General features: G+C 42.0%; 1 protein-coding gene across 10 annotated transcripts in view; it reads left to right on the top strand.

The window, feature by feature from the left end:
* TNC (tenascin C) overlaps positions 1 to 21,565 on the top strand; it is a 99,110-nt gene that overhangs the window by 55,273 nt on the left and 22,272 nt on the right. For 4 of the 10 annotated variants that reach the window (XM_053564604.1, XM_053564610.1, XM_053564608.1 and 1 more), the window contains 7 exons: positions 883 to 1,155; positions 1,761 to 2,033; positions 4,632 to 4,904; positions 7,259 to 7,531; positions 11,714 to 11,989; positions 15,814 to 16,086; positions 17,652 to 17,924. In XM_053564604.1, the coding sequence (XP_053420579.1) occupies positions 883 to 1,155; positions 1,761 to 2,033; positions 4,632 to 4,904; positions 7,259 to 7,531; positions 11,714 to 11,989; positions 15,814 to 16,086; positions 17,652 to 17,924 (1,914 nt within the window). The remainder of the gene's footprint in view (positions 1 to 882; positions 1,156 to 1,760; positions 2,034 to 4,631; positions 4,905 to 7,258; positions 7,532 to 11,713; positions 11,990 to 15,813; positions 16,087 to 17,651; positions 17,925 to 21,565) is intronic. The other 6 variants (XM_053564619.1, XM_053564614.1, XM_053564627.1 and 3 more) reach the window with 6 other exon arrangements.

Raw genomic sequence — 21,565 nt, forward strand, 5'->3', positions numbered from 1 at the left:
TACCCAGACACAGCTAGCTTTGCTCTGTTTATTTCTTTTTTCCTTTTTTTGAGACAGTATCTCACTCAGTCATCCTTAGTTGTATGCTTTGGTGTCATAGTTCACAGCAACCTCAAACTCCTGGGCTCAAGTGAGTTTTTTACCTCAGCCTCCCAAGTAGCTGGGACTTCAGGTGCCCACCACTATGCCCAGCTAGTAGAGATGGGGTCTCACTCTCACTCGGGCTGGTCTTGAACTCCTGAGCTCAAGTGATCCATCTTCCTCGGCCTCCCAGAGTGCTGTGATTACAGACGTGAGCCACTGCTCTTGGCCCAGTTTTGGAATGGACTTATTCTGTCAAAGTTTATATTGCAATGGGATCCAATAATGGAAAGCCAGGCCATCGTTGGGTTACACACTTCCCAGGACACTCTTAACACTTTACTCTAAGTTAACGGTTCTCAACCTGTGCTTCGTGCCCTCTTTGTTACAATGAAAATACATCGCAGCATTAAGAAGGTTGAGAACCGCTGCTCTCAGTTGAATGACCTCCTTTGGAGCTGTGCAGAGTCCAGCCTGGTTGGGGTATACACACAGCTCCTGTGGAGGGGGCCTTTCACTCTATAAATAGGCCCCACCTGTTAAGGGCCATGAAGGCACCATATTGAAAGGGGGAAAATGTAGAATTAAGGCAATACTTTAATAAGACAAGAAAACAAAACAAAAAATTTCCCATACCTCTTCCTCTTCGTTCTATTTCTAAAATTTAGAAAGTTGCATGATGCATGTTAATCTAAAGAAAGCCATTCTTTTTAAGCAATATAAAGCTATTTTGTGTGCTAAAGATTCCCTGGATCTTGACATATGGTTTCATCACTAAACTAGTTCTTTGTCCTTCTCCAGGAGAAACTCCCAATTTGGGAGAGGTCACGGTGTCCAAGGTGGGCTGGGATGCCCTCAGACTCAACTGGACAGCTCCAGAAGGGGCCTATGAGCAGTTTTTCATTCAGGTGCAGGAGGCTGACACAGCAGAGGCAGCCCAGAACCTCACTGTCCCAGGACAACTGAGGTCTGTGGACCTGCCCGGGCTCAAAGCAGACACTCATTATACTGTCATCATCCGTGGGGTCGCTCAGGACTTCAGCACAGCCCCTCTCTCTGTTAAAGTCTCTACAGGTATTCTACGTCAGTTCACTAATTTGCTTCATCCTCATTCTCTCTACTCAGGAGGAATCCAAGCTCTTCCCCGCCCTAAACGGGGTTCAGCCCATACCACATTGGGGAAATACCAGTGAATCATCCCCGCTTCTTCCTAAATGCCATATCCCTTATTTGGCCAAGTCCTAGTTGAAGCCCAGTCCCATGGAAAATTCCACCTACTCTTCCTTTACAAAAGTGAGAGAGGAGTTTTCTACCAAAGTAAGTTTTGGTCATAATATCTATGAAGTTGGAAAGCACAACTTGGAAGTGAAAACAAAAGAAGAGACAAAGGCTCTGAGCTCATTTTAAGAACACCAGAGGACTCCCCAAAGCCCTATTTGTATGTCAAGAATGGATGTTGTGAACAATTCCTAAAACTAGCTTTTATTCCCAGAGGCTAAATAGAAAAATCCTGGCTTCAGTGCTGACACTTAGACGGCAGGCAAGACCTGCTGTAAATCATGTCCCCAAAATCAACGCTAACCAAACAGCATACCCGAGCTCAGCCAGAATCCATCTCACGTGAACCCCACGTGCATTTGCCTTTTTGAGTAACTCAGAAACTCTATGTCCTTATGCAGAGGAGGTTCCAGATCTGACAAACCTCACAGTGACTGAGGTTAGCTGGGACGCCCTCAGAATGAATTGGACCACACCAGATGACACCTATGACCAGTTTATCATTCAGGTCTGGGAGGCTGACCAGGTGGAAGAGGCCCACAGTGTCACCGTTCCTGGCAGCCTGCGCTCCGTGGAAATCCCTGGCCTCAGGGCTGGCACTCTTTACACAATCACCCTGCGTGGCAAGGTCAGAGGCCATAGCACGCGAGCCCTTGCTGTGGAGGTCACCACAGGTATATAGCCCTTCCCCGAGACCAGAGGCATGACATGAGCCAGCCTGACATTAGAATAGAGAAAACTCCCCATGTGGCAGAATGAATGTCTCACTTAGGAACATCTGGGTTGGAATTCCACCTTATCAGCTAAATCTTCTTGGGCGTATTAGCCTACTGAGCTTTCTTTCTTCATTTTTAAATCAGAAATAATCCCCCTATTTCATAACACTGTCATGAGTGATCATTGATTGAGCTAATGGATGTGAGTGCTTAGCTAGGTGTCCATCGTGTACTAAGTACCAAATCGTGAACATCTAAATTTATCACATAGCAACAGATAACAGAATTATAAAAGACAAAACAAGTAGTAGGGCTGTGGCAGCCCAGGATAGGACCAGAACTGTCTGGAGAAACCTTACCACAGTTGGCCTCAGAACCATAAGCTAATAGCCAATTTAGAGTTAGCTTTCTGCATAAGAACCTTTGGAAATGATATAGTCATCTTCTGCTGAAATAATCCAAATCTCTTTTCTGAACAGATATTCAAAGCAAGGACATGATTAGAAAAGATAGCCATGACTATCTTTGACTCCAGTGTTTTTCATTCAGTGTAGGGAGAATATAGGCAAATCATATCAATTTGTACCCTGGAAATACATTGCTCCATCTGTTGCAGAAAACTGTGTGCTGTATGTGAGGCTTCTAGAAGCCTTCAAAAGGCAGCTGTGGGCAAATGGGCCAAATGTTTGATAATAGGATTCTTATGCTGTGCCCTAAGCCTATTCCCTTGTCTGTATATCCTGTATATTGATAATGCCACCCAAATCACCTAATTCAAATTATTTTTCTTGCTCATATATAATATAAACTTGGTCACTGCTAGAAACTTCTCACAATTCCAAAAATAAGAAAGGTGATGTGTTAATATGCTTAAGCTGGCCAGGCTATTGCCCTGTGTTTTCTGGAATATCATCAGTCCAAACAAGAACAAAAAGGGCCTTTGAGCATGTGTTCTCTGGGTGCAGGACCCTGATAACCCTATAGCCTGAAAACTTCTATTGTGAGCTTCAAATTCCTTTTGCAAATGAAACCTTCCTACTGTGTGACAGATAAGCCACCAGCTGCTCCTCATGAGCTCAGGAAAAGGGGATGCCTGCATCTGTGACCCCAACACAGTTCTTCTAGAAAAGCACCAGATCTTGGTGGAACCTGTTTTGAAAACAGCCCCTCTAACAGGAAGAGGCAGCTCAGGTTCTCACCATACACTGAATCCTGGGGTGCCCAAGAACAAGTATCTATCTCCTGCATTTTCTTGATTGAAATCCCTGTAGATATTTTCTTCCCTAACTTGTGATCCGTGGTTACTTCAGACTTATAGAAGAGTGACCGAGAGATTGCATTTAACCCTGAGAAGCATCCCACAAAGCACTGGATTTTTCCATATCCCGAATCCAAACACTCTAAGTCAGCAATAATAACTACATTTTATTTCCTTGCCATGTTGCAAAAAAATTAATAGTAGGCCCTGCTCTGCACCATTTACTGAGCAAAACACCATCACTTTTAATTAGAAGCAGGCATACTCATTTCACACAAGCAGGCTTGCTTTGCAATGCAGCCATTCTTCACCCAGACACAAAATACTACCCTGTTTCTCCAAAAATAAGACATCCTCTGAAAATAAGACCTACTTACAGGAAAGATAAGACGTCCCCTGAAAATAAGACCTAGCGCGTCTTTGGGAGCACACCTTAAAATAAGACACTCTTATTTTCGGGGAAACAGGGTAGCAGAAGGAAGGAGGGGAAGAACCAAGCCAAGAAGCCAGTGTATTACCTTTGATCCTTGAAAGCTTCATACTTGCCCACCCCTCAGACAGCAACACTGTATAAACCCAGGCTGATAACTTGTGGCCAATGATGAGATGACCTGTCTAATTTCAAGTCGTGAAATGAAGGTGATTCTCTCCCACATGCCTGAGAAGTTTCAAGGGGAAATTCCCACACCTACACCTGAGATATTGTGTAAGCTGCCACTTATTGGATGCTCACTATCTACCAGATACAGTACTAAGAGGTTAACAAATATTATCCTTGAATATTACATCTCCCAACCCAGTGAAATGGTACTGTCAGCTCCATTTAAAGGTGAAGAGTGAGGCTCAGAGAGAAATTGAGTGAAATGCCCAAGACTATGCCGCTTGTAAATGCCAGTTTGGGGATTCTGCCCAAGGACCACCTGCCTCCACAGTCTGCACTTTGAACAATTCCACTTCTCCTCCCCTCTTTTCTCACAGCCCCTCTTTTCCATGTGAACTTTAGCTGCTGGCCATGCATGCTCAGAGACCTCCCGGGGTGTGCATTGGGTGCAGATGTCTCTGCCATCCCCAGGGTGAATGACTCAGATATTCCCCCTTTCTGACTATTTCGGCTGCCAAAGACAGTTGTGGCCAGAGTACCACTGTTCAAATTGCAACTGCCCAGAGACGAATTACCATCACCACCCTTCCCAAAAAATGTCTCCCTTCTTTCTCTTTCCTAGAGTTGGGCTTTGGGATGTTTGGTTTCCTCACTTTTCGTTTGCAGAGCTGACAAAGACCTCTCTGTCCTTCTCCAGAGGAGCTCCCCCAGCTGGGAGATTTAACTGTGACTGAGGTTGGCTGGGATGGCCTCACACTCAACTGGACTGCACCTGACCAGGCCTATGAGCACTTTGTTATCCAGGTGCAGGAGGCCAACACGCTGGAGGCCAGCCAGAACCTCACGGTGCCCGGCAGCCTCTGGGCAGTGGGGATCCCTGGCCTCAAGGCTGCCACCCCTTACAGAGTCTCCATCTATGGGGTGATCCGGGGCTCTAGAACACCAGTGCTCTCTGCTGAGGCCTCCACAGGTACTTCTCTCTTCCAGTGCTTTCTCCCCAAGGTTCCCTGCTCCCTCCCCAAGACACTTTGCAGGGAGTCAGCTTCTTTCCATGACTCAGTTCTTTCCATGTGACTTATAGCTGCTGGCCATGCATGCTCAGAGACCTTTCTGCGGGCTGTGCCTTTGTCCAGATGCCTTTGCCATCTCAATGATGAATGATGCAGATGTGGTCCCTTCTGCCCTCCAACTCCCCAGCCTCTCCCACCCATACTTTACCTGACCCATCCTACCACTGCATCTCTTTACAACAGTGGTTCTCAAACTTCCTAATGCCGCGATGCATTTTCATTGTTACAAAGGGGTCACAACCCACAGGTTCAGAACCACTACTTTAGAATGATGCCTTTTATTACAGGAATCAGCCTGAAAGTTTCAATTCACTTCTCCGGTGCTTGCCAAAAGTCCCCCCTTTCCCATGTGTGAGTTCTGGTGGAGTGTGCACAGATTATTTACTTTAGGGAGTCTTTTGCTAGTTGGAAATTGGTGCTTTTCTGTCTCCAAATCCCCCAAGGATATGGGGATTGTGGTTCTTGCATTTAAGAAATGTATCTTTAAAATGCACCAAGTATAATAAGAAAAGTGAATTACCCTCCTTCAGGCAATCCTCTCAGATACTGAGTCATTGTTAGAACATCAAATTAGCAAACAGCTAGACCAAAAAAAAAGAATAATAATTACACAATTATGACTGGAGACTATACCGAAGAGAAAACTATTCATTAGGAGAAGTGTACACAGCAGTGTTGGGAACAAGGAATGTCCCAGGGTATGAATGTCAAAAAAAGGATACACTTTCTGCACTTCTAAGCAAGAGTTGCTCTATGGAGTATTGGCCTATGGGTGGCAAACTCCAAGCTCCAGACCTAGGAGGGTGCGTTATAATTTACTCATCACCCTACTTTAGTTACAAGGCTTCAGTATTTCCCTGGGAGCCTGCTGAAGTCAGCAGCCTTCCCCCAGCACTGTTTTTCATTACTCATCTTTATTCTGTGCCTCGATGGGTTTGAAGCTCAGTAGACTCTTTGTTTTGCATAGGACTCCTCTGCCTCTGTTTATGTAATCATTGCAACTAAGCTTTCATGGTACACCTGTAGCTAGTTGCTGCTAGCCAAAGAATAGCTCTTGATTTTAGCCTCAGCCATTTCAGTCACTCTCACTGAGATAGATAAACATAAAACACAGGCAGCCACTGCATGAACAGTGATCCTGAAATGCCTAGAAACTGCAGCAGAGGCTTCTCTGAATGTGCCCAGGACTCTTTTATCTGATACCCACAAACCATCCCTTCCCAGGAGGTGGAAAAATCACCCACCACTTCTGATCTTCCCTGCGGATCTTGTGGTTTGGGCATCCTTAGTATTTTTTATATGGGCCTGTGTCTTACTTTTTAATGATAGCAACATTCTTGCATTTGATGAGTTGGAGCAGCGGGAGGAAGGGTCATATCCCATCTGATCTGCATCTCAACAAATCTCAGAACCCAGCAGCCTGCTCCCTTGCTAAAGAAAAAAATACTAGCTTTTCAAATCTTCCTACCTGCCCTCTGCATGTTTTTACTCCTATTGTTCAAAAAAGCACTGGCAGGACAATCTCCAAGACAAAATATTATTTCTTGGCTGAAAAAGTTGTTTAAACTGCCTGGTCTTAGCTTAGCTCTATTGGTTGGCAATGCAGCACCAGCCTTTTTGGCCCACATATAAGCAGTTAAGAGGGGACAGGCTATTTTAATAGAATATGGCTTGCCCTTGTCTGAAGTATGAAGAGAAAATATACTGAGAAATTGGTAATTTCTTTTAAGTCAATCAGAAGCCTCAAGGTACCACCTTGGGAAAGTTATGGCTTCAGGATTATTTAGCCTCCGTTTGAATAGCTGGGAGCTCATTTAGAACAAAGAATGTCTGCAAAAAAGCATCCAAGTACAGAGTGCAATTCAACAGACTGGGAGCTGCCAGGATTCATATCTTTCGACCAATGGCCAGCAACCCTGAGGCGGGGCTCCCAGAGGCATGCACAGCTTATGTGCCCCAGTCCCTGCTGAAACCGTTCAGCACACTTTCTCAGCCAGGGCCTGACCATGTGTGGCAGCTGCAGAGCTGAGAACTCTAACTGCCATATCTTCTGCTTTCAAATTTTCTTTTAACAAAACTACTTTTTCTCTTTCATCAGCACTGATCAATAACATTGCTTTATTTCACGGTAACCGTGAACTACCACATCTCTCTACCCAGCAATGGTTCTACTAACAACCTATCTTCAAACACAGACAAATAATTAACTCAAATTTATTTGTTTTTCTTTCTCTTGTACCCCATTCTTTTTCAGCCAAAGAACCTGAAATTGGAAACTTAAATGTTTCTGATATAACTCCTGAGAGTTTCAATCTCTCCTGGACAGCTACCGATGGGATCTTCGAGACCTTTACCATTGAAATTGTTGATTCCAATAGGTTGCTGGAGACAGTAGAATATAATATCTCTGGTGCTGACCGAACGGCCCACATCTCAGGGCTGCCCCCTCGTACTGATTTTATTATCTACCTCTCTGGACTTGCTCGCAGCATCCGGACCAAACCCATCAGTGCCACAGTCACCACAGGTACTTGCGCGTTCTCCTGTTTCTAACACTCTCTCTCCACAGTCGTCTTTGCAGGGTGAAGCCACCTCTCTTCCTTGTCCATCAATGTACAAGCCACAGAAGCACTACCTCTTCCATGATGCTAGTCTGGAGTTCTATTTAACCCACCTCTCTTCCCACAGCAGCCCAAATAATGGATGGCCATAAAGGCAGGTGCCTGATTTATCACCAACCAGGACATTTGCAGCATAAAATGCAGTAACTAAAAAAGCTACAACTAGGCCAGGAGTGGTGGCTCCTGCCTATAATCTTAGCACTCTGGGAGGCTGAAGTGGGTGGATTGCTTGAGCTCAGGAGTTCAAGACCAATCTGAGCAAGAGTGACACTCCATCTTTACTAGGAAAAACTAGCAGGGCATGATGGTGCATTCCTGTGGTCCCAGCTACTTGGAAGGCTGAACTTGAGCCCAGGAGTCTGAGGTTGCTGTGAGCTATGACACCATGGCACTGTAGCCTGGGCAACAGAATAAGACTCTGTCTCAAAAAAAAAAAAAAAAAAAAAAAAAAAAAAAACTATAACAAGAGTTATTCTTCACTTGGAGAGATATCTACCTCAGTTAATGTGGTCTATTTTTGTGTTATTTTAGCGTCTTTGCCTTCCTAGGGCCTTTGACCATATAATACACAAATACCCCAATGATGTAATAATTGTGTCAATGGCGCTATTCTTTTTCCAACTTAGTGAAGAGATAGAGCAGAGGTGACTCAACAAATGAGCGCAGAAGGTAGCCATACCATTCAGACCACCCCAATTCCATTGATCTAGAAGAAAAGACCAGATCATACCATCTTGCTGTTGAAATAGTAAATGGTGGATTGCAAAAATAAAAGTAGAATCATTGTGTTCAGACAAGGAACTTGGCTTAAAATTAGCAAGAGTGAACTAATTTTATTTTAAATGTGTGGTGTCTATGGCTTATATACCCTGCCAGACATTCTCTACATGCAGCAAAAGAGAATTTCATGTGAATTTGGAAAAGAGAACCTTGTGCATTCAAAATAGTATTCTTAGCACATTTTACACAATGCCTTCTCTTGACAGGTAAATTAAGACATCACAAACTGGGCAGAGGGAAAATATATTTGTAGAACAAATGAGAATCTGTCCTTAGAATTCATACACACTTAACAAAGAAAAGATACCCACAGTTTGGGGACTCCAATAATAGGGTTGACATTGGTAGCATCAAAATTGTCTATCACTTAGGTCACCCATGGTTGAGGAAGGGTCTGTCCTCATTCTACACAAAACTACAAATTATTATCAGGGTGGTCCATAGGTAAGGCAGAGAGATAGCTTTATCTAATTCTCAGTTCAACAAGATGAAAGTATAACAAAACCCACAGGAGAAAATTAGTTAACCAAATATATTTGTTTCTTACGGCTAAAATTGGTCTTCAACAAAGGACAAGGTCGTTTACTTTTACTAAGGGTAAATTCTAAACTTGTATGGATTTAGCCTTATGTGTTTTGATTTAGACTCTCTACCAGTGTTTTAAATTGACATGCTTTCATATATTTTCTTCTTGCTTTAGTAGCTGAACCTCTTAGCCACCTTACTGTCTCAAATGTGACTTGGGGCAGTGTGTCTATCTCATGGATAGCTCAGGAGCCTGCCTTTGATAGCTTTCTTATAGAAGTTAGTAATTCCGATCAACCCCAGGAGACCACGGTGCGCTCTGTGCCTGGGGCATCTTGCAGCTCTGTTATCACCAACCTCAAAGCTTCTTCCAATTACACTGCCCACCTTCATGGGCTGATTGGAGGGCAGCGTGCTCAGACGCTGATGGTCCAGGCAACCACAGGTATTTCTCCTGATGAGTTCTTCACTCTTTATCAAATATCCTCTGAATAGCATTACAAAAATCACCCAGGACCAACTTTTCATACTCCTAGTAGTTCCAGATCCATCTCAAATTTGATAGAGCCATCCAAACCAAAGCTTTACAGCTTAGTTTAAAATAACTCTTACCCCAAATTAAGGAAATTCAGTATCAACCTCTTTTTCCTAAATATCCATTCACATCTGGGGTTGCTTTATTTGTTTATATAGAGTTAACGTGACTTGCTTTGGTTCAATTTCTAAACCATTCTTTCATTTGATCTTGAATAATTCCACCCATTACCATCTGCCTGTGGTCTTTCTAATCAAAGTTTGCCTGTGTTATTTTCCAAGAGGTGTGTGCATGTCATTCCTGGCTCCTTGGTTAGAATGGTCTATGTTTTCTTTCTCTGTACCAAGACTTTAAATAGTGATGCCCTTAGCATGCTGAGAAGAGACCATAAATCACACTCTGAGGAGTGCAGGAGAGGACCCCCGTGGTTTCATCTCGTACTTGAGAGATTTCTTTGGATCTCCTATGAACAGATTGCTCTTTTTTTGACATCTACTCTGCCAAACATGCTTTGTCACCCACTGATATCTATCACAAAACGTCAGAATCTTCTCTCCCACCATCATTTTATTAAAATCTTGGTGCATGTGGTAAATTTTTGAATATGTTTGTCTTTCATGGAATCAGGCTGCATGTCAAGAAATTATTTCTAAAGATTAGAAATGGTAGGGGAAAGATGTCTCTCGCTTGCATGGTAGACTGACCATACCCTAACTACTATTCTGATTTTTTTTCTTGCATCTCACTTTTGTAGCTTGATTGCACCTTCTGAGAAACAGTGGGAGGTAAAGCTGACCTCAAGAACCTGAGTCTTATTTTGCATGGTCTGGCAGCATGAGAAGAATCCCAAAATGCATCCTTAATTTGGGAGATTGTTTCTATAGCAAAAGATTGGGAAAGAACAGAGTTTCACTTAGAGGATTTCATCTTCTGTGAGGTTGAGAGAATTTGCCAATGCTGTAGCTGAAAATTATAGCATCATTAGCTTCTCAAACTAATTGATAAGTAAGAAACCTGAGGTCAATGGTTATGGCTTATGCTTATAATCTTTGCCAGATCCTAGAAACTATATGGCATTTAGTTATGTCATGCAATTGAGAGATTAAAGTTTATTAAGCTAATCCCTTTCTTTCCTTAACCTTTTGGAGCTGAAGCAAAACAATTCTTAAGTCCTTAGAAAATATCATATATCTCTTCCTAACCCTGAATCTCATATATCTCTTCTCTAACCCTAATGTCTCAACCCTCCAGGACTATTGCCTCTCCCTGAAATACATCCTGTATTGAATGCATTTTAATATTAGTTTTATTTGGTTAATGAGCATTTAGGAGACCAACCCCATATACATCTCAGCTGAAATTACAATTTAGGCCCCTTACATTAAACAAGTTGCTGTCATCACTTATTTAACCACAGTGAAATGATCTATCTTTTCAAGTTGTCTAATAAGTAAATTTCCTAATCAATGCAATGCAAACTTCATATTTAACTTGCATCCACCAGGAATTCTTACATGGAAGCCATTTTCATCTTTATAATATTTATGGTGAGATAAAGATTTTCCTGTGGCATATATATTTGGGTTTCTAAACACTATACAGAATTTCTCTTGTGTGGATGTTAGCCTATAATTTGTGCAACCTAAATAGACCAAAAGAAGATTTAATAAAAAAACTCCAACATAGCATTTTCTAAAATGTGCTCAGTGGAGCACCAGCTCCTTGAGATGTTCCAGGAATACGCCTCAGAATATTATCCATTGATCAATAAGCTTATGAAATGATGGGCTAAACAAAATATTTTGATTAGTGGAATGTCATAGCCTTTAAAATGCTAACTCACTTTATGAATCTCTAAGGTGAGATATAATGTTCAAGTTCACCATGTGTACTTCATCATAAAGCTGTCTTTTCTGGAAACAACTTGTAGGACTTTTGCCCATTGCAAACCTTAAAAATGTAGCCTTAACGCCTTTCACACTAATCTAATCTACTGCTTTAATGGCTTGTACACTTTTCTTCATACACGACTAGCAAATGGCTATGTCTGTACCTTAAGGAATATAAATCCATGCCCACAATATGTCCTCTATTACCATAATCAATGCAGGTGTCAACATAGCCTATCATAATACCTTTTCTGCCAATATTTGGAGATACTAATGCTTTCATGTTCTATAGCTACATTCTGGAGAAACCAACTGTCCCCTCTAACAATGTCTCTCTGCCCATGTTGCTTTTCCTTCAGAGCCAGAGCCACAGCTGGGCACGCTAATCCTTAGCAATATTACTCCTGACAGCTTCACCGTGTCCTGGACCACTGGAGCTGGGCTTTTTGCAAAGATTGTTATCAATGTGAGCAGTGCTCACTCGCTGCATGAGTCCAAGCAATTCACAGTCTCAGGAGATGCACAGCAAGCTCACATTACGGGCTTGGTGGAGAACACTGGCTATGACGTTAGTGTGGCAGGGACCACCTGGGCGGGGCACCCCACCAGGCCCCTCACTGCCTTTGTCGTTACAGGTACTCAATTGCCTGCTGAGAATTCTAACAGGAGGACGGTGGGTGGGGGGGGATGATAGTCTAAAGGAAAATTCGACCCTACATACAATCTTCATTCCCAATGCAAACTTCTTTAATTTTTAATTGACAAATTATAACCGCACGTATTTATGGGGTACAATGTGATGTTTGGATATGTGTATACTTTGTGGAATGATTACATCAAGCTAATCAACATGTCAATAATCTCACCTACATATCATTTGTGTGTGTGGTGGGAACATTTAAAATCTACCCTTTTAGCAATATACAGTATGTTTTTATTAACCATATTCACCATGCTGTGAAATAGATCACTAGAACGTATTCCTCTAATTGAACTTTCTATTCTCTAACCAACATCTTCCCTTTCTTCATCTCTCCAAACTCTAGTCCCTGGTAACCAACATTCTACTCTACTCTCATGAGTTTAACTCTTTTAGATTACCCATATTTGTAAGATCATGCAGTATTTCTCTTTCTGTGTCTGCTCTATTTCACTTCAAATAATATAACCTCCCCAATTCACCAATGCTATCAAAAATGACAGAATTTCCTTTTTGCAAAAGCGTATATAGTATTCCATTGTACATATAAACCACATTTTCTTTACCCATTCATGCACTGATGGACACGTAGGTGATAATACAGCATTATTCACAGTGGCCAAGATAACGTGTGTAAAGTACTAAGGGAAGAGAAAGCAGATAGTATTGCCAAGGAGAGGTCATTCCCAGCCACTCTGGGAAAAGGAAAACAATGCTTTCAACTGTTGTGTAAGGTTTTCAGGCATATTTATGCCATTTTATAGACTGTTTTTTTCCACAATTTAGAGATTCTGGCTACAAAGTGAATTCTAAGTTAGTAAAGACTTAGACAAGAAGCCTGCCCCTAAATTGTGTTAAGTAAGGCACTAATAAGGCATTCATAAACTACCTATCCCAGAAGTATAATAACATTTTTCTTTAAAGAATAGTTCTTCCCATAACTGATAACCGATTGACCGTGGCTCAGTCTACAACAGCAGGTACATTCCAAGGTTAATGAAACTTTACTCATTCATTAACCTTGGCTTCTAACTTCACTTTAAATTATATTAAAAAAAGTTTTTTTATTTCTTTTTCTAATATCATCCTGTCAATGACAAAGGTTAAAAATGATATTTATTTACTAAATTTCTAGCCCAGAAAGCCTCAGAAAACCCTTAGAAGTCTCTTGGCTTCTATTAATGATAATTGTTCAGGAGATAGACTTTGATTTTTCATATTAAACAAATCTCTCCCAGGATCTAAGTTGTTATGATTCTGTTAATAAGTATAGTGAAATATTTCATTGGAGACAGCATGGCATTCTAAAAGAATGAGGATTAGAGATCCAGACTGTGTGGTTTCTAAACCTCTCCCCTAGCTTTTTAGCTACAATGACCTTAGCAAGTTCATAATGTATTTGAACCCTAATTTCTTTATGTGTGGAGAAAGGACACCCACAGGTACCTCTGGCAGCTTTGTCTCAGGGGTCAAGTAGATATGAGGAAATTGAACTTCTTGGCATACAGTAGGCATTCCTTTCACTGTCTCCCAACAGTGTAAGGCAAGTGGTGTCCTTAAAAATAACCAACAAACCTAGATGGAAACCACAGACTTGTGCAGTCATGACCTCCCTTGTATTTTTAAAAGGGCATTGGATGTGTTTTAACGTAAACTTGAAAAACGGCAATTTTTTTCTACTCAATATCCAATGTGAATCAAATCATTCAAATCAGTCTTTAAATACAGAACATTATAATATCCTCAGCCACTACAGTGGGGAGGGGCAGGTATGAGATGAGACTGTTACTGCCCAGGAGGGGAGGAATGGCTGCAGTCCCATCAGGTCCTTGCTTGCAGGACCTCCCACAGAACAGAGAGAAGAAAGGAAAGCTGAGAGGGCTGGTCTAAGAATCCTAGATCCAGCTATGGCATTGTCTCAACTAATCCATGATGTGAAAAGACACTCTGTTTTAAAAGAAGCATATTAGAAAAGAAAAACAGAAGGAAACAGGAGGAGCTCTTAAATAACAGCCCTTCATTGACTAATTAGCCTGAACTCCTCACTTTCTCTGGAATTCATTGCTTTGATGGCAAGGGGTGCAAAGAGGCCAGCTATCAAAGAGAGATGCCTCTTACCTAAACAAAACCCAGCAACAGAATTTGAAACCCTTGCTCAGAGCAAAAAGACTGTTTGCACAGTAGAAGCAATTTCATCTTTTGCCTTTGATAGAGTTATGATTCTTTGGAGATCTTTACATGGGAAAAAAATGCCTCAAAATAAACACCAAGTGTTTCAAAATAAGTACAGGAAGTCTAAACCACAGCAAAATTTGAGTCTCTGTTTAGGGGATGAGAACATTCATTCCCTTATTCATTCAGTCACCAAACGCTTCTTTGTAAAACATTTTTTTTCTTTACAGCTCATGGATTAGACCCTGGGCATTAGTACAAGGTCATTTATCTCTTTGAAAGTTTCCATTTAGTTGTAATGGAAAAGAAGGCTCTAAAGTAGATGCAGCTAGTTTGGAAATCCCATCCCCTTTCTCCTTCTGATAAAAAACAAATACATTCACTACTACTGTGGGGTTTTTTAACTAGAGAGGAGGGGTTGGACCTTCTCGACTAAGCCTGCTTATGCCTCAGGACTCACCAGCGCTGATGGGGTTTACTAATTAGATGTTGGCTTTGGGCATGGAAAGAACATGGATCTTGGAATCAGAGGACCCAGTTGGATCCCAGTTCAGCCACCTAGTGGGTGTGTGATCTTGGATAAATCATTGGTCCCTCTGATTCCTTGGATGCCTTGGGCTCCAAGGGGAGGAAGCATTATCTACCTAACACGGTGGTTCTCAACCTTCCTAATGCCGTGACCCTTTAATACAGTTCCTGTGGGTTGTGACCCACAGGTGGAGAACTGCTGAACAGTATCATGGATTTAATAGGATGCTAGGTGAAGCAATGTCAACTGGGAAATACTGACAGAAACATAGCTGATAGAAACTCATTCCTGGGAATCCTGATGTGTAAGCAGGCCCCTTGGCACCTGAGAAATCAGAGCATCTGGGACACAGATGTGTGGTGAATGAATGAACAAAAGATGATGACAGAACAAGATGTCTTTGTTTTCTAACTTAAGCCAGGAAAATAAACAGCAAACAATTTAGCAAATCTTTGAATTCCACACTGTGCCATAACCATAAATTGTTAATTTTGACACATGAAAAAAATCTTACCTCTTCCCTTTATAATGATTTCTGAGGATATGTCACTGAATGGACTAATCAGCTCAAAAATGTAAATTGGAAGGAAGATACAAACATGAAATATATCCAAGTGGAAATATACTTGCAAAAAAAAAAAAAAAAAGCTGACTTGCTTTAACACCAGAATGCAGTGGCAAGTAGAGGAAGGAGTCCGAGACCAACACAGCAGACCCCATCTGAATGGAGAAATGTGTGGCCCTTGAGTAAAATCAAGCTAAACATCCTTGCCCAATCACATTCTAGCTCATGACGTTAGCCAACTCAAACAACGTCTATGAAACTCAACGTTCTCACCTGTAAAAAGGGAATAATACCTACCTCACAGGCTTATTAAGAGAATGACACAAAATAACACTATCTGACGCTGATAAGCTCTTACTAAACCTTTCATTCTCTGAGCATATAACACATTGGATGGTTGGCTGGGTATCTAGCAGTGTTCTTGGAAACTCGTGCTGTCCTGACAGAGTCAGTGCTGCTAACCTGAGTTCTTTTCACTCCTCCCTTCTTTCAGAGGCCCTGCCCTTTCTGGAAAACCTAACCATTTCCGACATTAATCCCTACGGGTTCACAGTTTCCTGGATGGCATCGGAGAATGCCTTTGACAGCTTTCTTGTAACGGTGGTGGATTCTGGGAAGCTGCTGGACCCCCAAGAATTCACACTTTCAGGAACCCAGAGGAAGCTGGAGCTTAGAGGCCTCATAACCGGCATTGGCTATGAGGTCATGGTCTCTGGCTTCACCCAGGGGCACCAAACCAAGCCCTTGAGGGCTGAAATTGTTACAGGTATTTCAACTCAAGTGGGCCATTCTCTCCTCTTCCCGGTTCCCTTCCATGTCCCGTGTCTACTGAATCACCATGATTTTAACATCTTCGTTCACATTCCTGACTTAATCTGCAGATGTGGCCTGTTCCTTCATGTCCTCCCCACACTCTCCCTTGTCTACATATAATGAGCACGCTCTCCTCCCACCCCAGAAATGAGAAGGTCGAAATGTTTCTACTTCATGTCCCAAATCTTAGACCACGTCTTGCCCGTAGCACTCGTCTCCTCCCTCCATATCATCTTCCCTTGTGTTCATCCTGGCTGGGTCCCCAGCTACATTTCAGCCTTCTCAAAAGAAATATACCAATAGGTATATTTTGAAAATGTCTTTAAATTCTTTGTCATCACGAAGTCTCACCCATGATCTTAACAAATTTATCCAGTGGGCTTGTCATTGGAAAACCAAATGTGAACTTCTTACATCCGTAACCACTAATACCAGAAAGGTTCAACAGTGACTACTAAATCCATAATGTTTTCAAAGCCAATAATTCCTACAGAAATATAACATTTAACAATGTAAATGGTCAAAGATCTGTGTTTCCCAAAGTCTTTTTACACACGACTAGTTCCATAGAATATTCTACTATTGGGGAGGAAATTCCATGTTCAAGTAAGTTTGGAAACTTTGTCAAGTCAAAGTTAAACATGATCCTTAATCATGGGCTTTTCAGGACATCCTAATGTGCTTTGTGTATCTCCAAGAGGGACTTATCCAGGCAATATTTCCCAAATTTATTTGACAGCAGGTACCTTTTAACGAGGAGGAGCAAATAAGAGTAGTTTGCTTTGAGGACACTTTGGGAAACTCAGCTCTAAATTCACCTTAACATTGAGTTTTGTCTAGGTAAGAAAATCTGAAATGAAACCCTGGGTCCCAAATACACAGTACAAGAATTTGCAAGACTTAGTTCTACCATCTGAACACACCTAACGGTTAAAATAGCAAGAAAAGAAAGTCAAACGAGAAAGAAAATCAAGGGTTAGGAGCTTTCTTTAGTAAAAGAGCTCTATGAACAAAGCAAAAGGATGCTAACATTTGAAAAGCCATTCTGCTCAGACTCAGGGAAATAGCAGCAGCAGTCTCACCATGGCAGCGCTACAGATCGTTAATGCTGGTTTATTTGTCTTTTCAAAAAGAAAAGGAAAAGGTCAAGCAGAGGATGGGCTCGCAGCCACTGGAAGACAGAGAGCAAGTGTAAACAAGTTACTGGCTTTGAACTTATTTTATAATACATGGGAGGGGCCAGTACTGAGTCCAGATGTGGATTTATAGAATTGCTTTTAGACAAAACTCACACATGCAGACGCTTTGCTTGTATGAATGTGTCATCTCCATCTTTCCCCTCTCCCAGCCCTGCTAGACTTGTTAGTGTTGAATGGTTTTATTTCCGTATCTCAGGACACCTCTCTCTCTGAACGCCGGGGCATCACTGATATTGATACCCCCACTGGAGAGCAGATTGCGTGGACTGGTAAATGATGTTCTCTTTCCTCCTCCTTCCACCATTTTCTCCCTCTCCAGAAGCAGAACCGGAAGTTGACAACCTTCTGGTTTCAGACGCCACACCAGACGGTTTCCGTCTGTCCTGGACAGCTGATGAAGGGGTGTTCGACAGTTTTGTTCTCAAAATCAGAGATACCAAAAAGCAGTCTGAGCCACTGGAAATAACCCTTCCTGCCCCCGAACGTACCAGGGACATAACAGGTCTCAGAGAGGCCACTGAATATGAAATTGAACTCTATGGACTAAGCAGTGGAAGGCGATCCCAGCCAATCAGTGCCATAGCAACAACAGGTACTGTAAATTGACAGGAGAGAACATAGGAAAGTCAGGACTTAGAGGTCTTCGTCTCACAGGGCTGGGTAATCACAGGAGCTTCGGATTGAAGCAAACTTACCTCCAGATGCTAGGCTGTCTAGTTAGAGAATGTGTTACCTTGACAGTTTGGCTAAGTCCTTCTGCAGAAAGACTATGATGCCATCTGCTTAACAAGATCGTGGGGGTTAAACGAAGTTATTTGTGTAAAGCCTGTAGCAGAGCATCTGGCACATAGCCAGGGCTCGGCAAGTGACAGCTCTTTGTCATTGTGAATCATCATTACAGTCGTCACATTTTTTTTTTTAATTCCAAAGACTCTTTACCTGTTATCACATCACATACTCTATCCAGAGAAATGTTTGCTTGTTGTTGGCTCAAGTGTTGAAGTTACACTAGTCAGGGTGATAATAAAGAAATGGCTCTTTTACCTGCAAAGAGTATTTATAAAAGGTCACATTTGAATAATCAGTCTGGAGACCAGCAAGGAAAAGGGAGGGAGGTGACAAAGCTAAGCAGTTAACTCTTGATGAAGCTCGCTGAGTTTACTTCATATACACATCTCTAAAAGGCTCCGAGGACAAATAAAACACTTTTCCATATGAGCTGTTTCAAGGAGAAAAAAAATACGGTAAATGACATGACTCTTTATGTTAATAATACTGGGAGTAATATGGCTCTTTAAAGTAACAAGGAAAGACCCACAAGTCAAGTGAGTTCCCGCACGCAGTTGAGGAGAGGCAGAAACAGAGAGAGCGCTGAGACCCCTGCTTCAAAGAGGAAGCAAAAGAAAGAATCACATCACCAGGAGAAAGAAAATTGGCCTCAGAAATGATGCAGCTCAGCCTTTTCTGTTTGTACATAAAGAATTAGAGGCCCAGAAAGGTGAAGTGATTTGCCTAAGGTGACACAGATAGATTTGGAGTAAAACCCGAATGGCCAACTTATTTCAATACTGTTAAATCTGAGCAGGCTGGATGACAGATAACTGGACATATCAGTACACACTTGTCATCCCTGACAGGCTTAGGGCATCACACCAACCAGAGCCCTCTCCTCTTTGTCTGAAGATAGGTATTTTATTATGGATAAGTTTCAGGACTTAATAAGCTATAAGAAAGCTCCCGCAGAAAGCAGAATCAGTAATTGTAGACATAGAGAAAATGCTGGGTTCTGGGCAACAAGTTAGTGAGGAGGAAAACCCTGTTCCTTATTAACACAAACAGCCTCTCCCGGGATGCAGGTCTGAGCCCCCTCTCCTTGGGCTCCTCATAAAACGACTCCAGATCAGAGGCAGGGCCTGATTTTGACCTTGGTTTATAAACACTGCTCTTCAAAGTTTACCTCTGATCATTGATTTTGTTTAGCTGATCTTTTTTTCTAGAAGTCTTACAGTTTTAAAGAAAAAAGAGAATGAATAATCATGAGCTGAGTTTTTGTTTTTTTTTTTTTTTTAATAACAAAAGGCAGATCCTGTTCTTTCACCCTGTCTTTGATTTTCTTCTCCAGGGATTTGTATTTCACAGCCAAAAGGGGTAAGGAAGGGGGAGAAAGAGAGTGAGAAAGGGGGGAAGAGAGAGAGGGAGGAGGAGAAGGAAAGAGAAGAGAGAGAGAGACGGCCTTGATGGGCACCGCATGCCTGTGCTTCAGGACAAGGAGAGGACAGAAAGCGGGTGAGGGGCTGTGTTGCCTGGTCGTTAAGCCAGTGACCTCAATACTGATTGCTTGGTGTCTAACCACCACAGAAGAAACATCTCCTGTCTTCTCTGAGCCTCAACTCTCTCATCCGTAAAACAGGATTTAACTCAAAGGCCAGCTATGAGGTTTAAATAAGATCATGAGTGTAGAGTATTTAGCAGAATTTCCTTGCCCGCAGTAATGATATCAGCCATGATTATTTGGTGGTTTCCTGCAAACTTCATTTTTAATGGGTGACTTGGTTCAAAATTCAAAATTTAAAAGGATACAAAGTGAAACCTATATTTTATTGTATCCCATCCAGTTGCTCTATCTGGAGGCCACCAATATTACCACCTCCTTGTATGTCCTTTCAGAAATACACAAATAGTTAAAATTAGGCATACATTTACATTCTTTTTTGCTGTTTTGGGGAGAAGCATATGTTTAACATACTACCCACTTTTCTGAGCTTTTGTTTGTATGTGTATTTTGCTTACTTGTTTTTCTTACTTATTAATAGATCTTGAAGGTAATCCCAGGTACGTTATCTAATTAACTAGCTCCCTGCTGGTAGATACTTAGGTTATCACTTTTATTGTTTCTTCTGATAATCCCTGCACTAGCAATGGCTTCTCGTCCCCTCTGTAGTTTGAGCTACTTTCTTGTGATATTCTTGCTCCCCCTTAGAAAGGCCAAGAGTTTCTAGGAGTTACTTTTGCCTTCAAGAAGTTAAATGTAAACATGTCCAAGGGTCCACAGAATGAGCAGAAAATAGGGAAGAGATTCCAGAAACTGAGTCAGATGACTTTGTCATTTTCTTCTGGACGATTCTGTAGCCCTCCTTGGGATCTCAAAGTGAGGATGCAGAAATGTTTCTTTAACCTGTCCCCATCATCACCCCTGTACATACACTCCTGGTAATCTTTTCCACGCCCAACACCAATAGGATAATCAATCCTAACTCCCAGAACATGCCCCCAACTCCTACCTGTCCTATCTTTCTCAGCCAGCCTGCCTCTTTCTTAACTTTTCAGCTTGGTTCCAGTTCAGTTGAACTTGGAGTCATGCACCACAGAGTTGTAGTGACTTGTACCTGGGGCCCTAGATCAGAGGGTCTATGGAAATACATGCTGGGCAATGCCCCTTTCTTATGATGCAGGCTGTTTGTGCTCAGCACCTGTGACTCTGACTCACAAAATGTATAAAGATAGTAACTATTAATTATAGAGTATGTATTCCATGCCACATGTGGCAGGGCAACTGACACACTTTTACCTCACTGGATCTTGATGACATAGCTCGCCAACTGAGTGCTACATTCAGCCCCATTTCACACATATGAAAACTGAGATCCAAGGAGCTAAGGTCTTTGTAGCAAGTAAAGCCAGTGTAGAATTTAATCCCAGGCTAATCCAACTCCTAAGCCCCACTTCCCATAGCAGATGTCCCCTTAGCTTGGCATAGGACTTGACACATATCAAGTGTTCAATAAACATGTTTAAGGATAAATACTTTTGCTAAAACCATTGTCAATGGACACATAATGAAAGGTGTTGGTTCCAGAATTGGGGAGGCAACATTTTATGCAGAGAACAGACAGAAGCCCTCTCTTCAAACTCCTTGTGAGTTTTTTAGCAATTCCAAATATTTCCCTAATGGAGTTGTTTTTGTTTTTGAAAACAGAGTGCCTTTGGAAAGAGACAAGAAGCATTGCCTTGCGTGGGTTTCCCCAACTTTCCGATAGGTGTGATTCAGTAGTTCTGTGCACAGCTACGTGCTGTAGGGCTGGAGACTCAGGAGCCCTATTTATGACAGAAGACGACATCCTAGAATAACAAATAGGCTTCCACACACAAGGGAGGTCTGTTGTCCAAAAATAGCACACCCATTGACCCTGGAATGGCACTGCCAATGTGCCACTCCCGAGGGTAATGCACGGC

Source organism: Nycticebus coucang, chromosome 2 (genome assembly GCF_027406575.1).
Source record: "Nycticebus coucang isolate mNycCou1 chromosome 2, mNycCou1.pri, whole genome shotgun sequence".
Taxonomy (NCBI): Eukaryota; Metazoa; Chordata; class Mammalia; order Primates; family Lorisidae; genus Nycticebus; species Nycticebus coucang.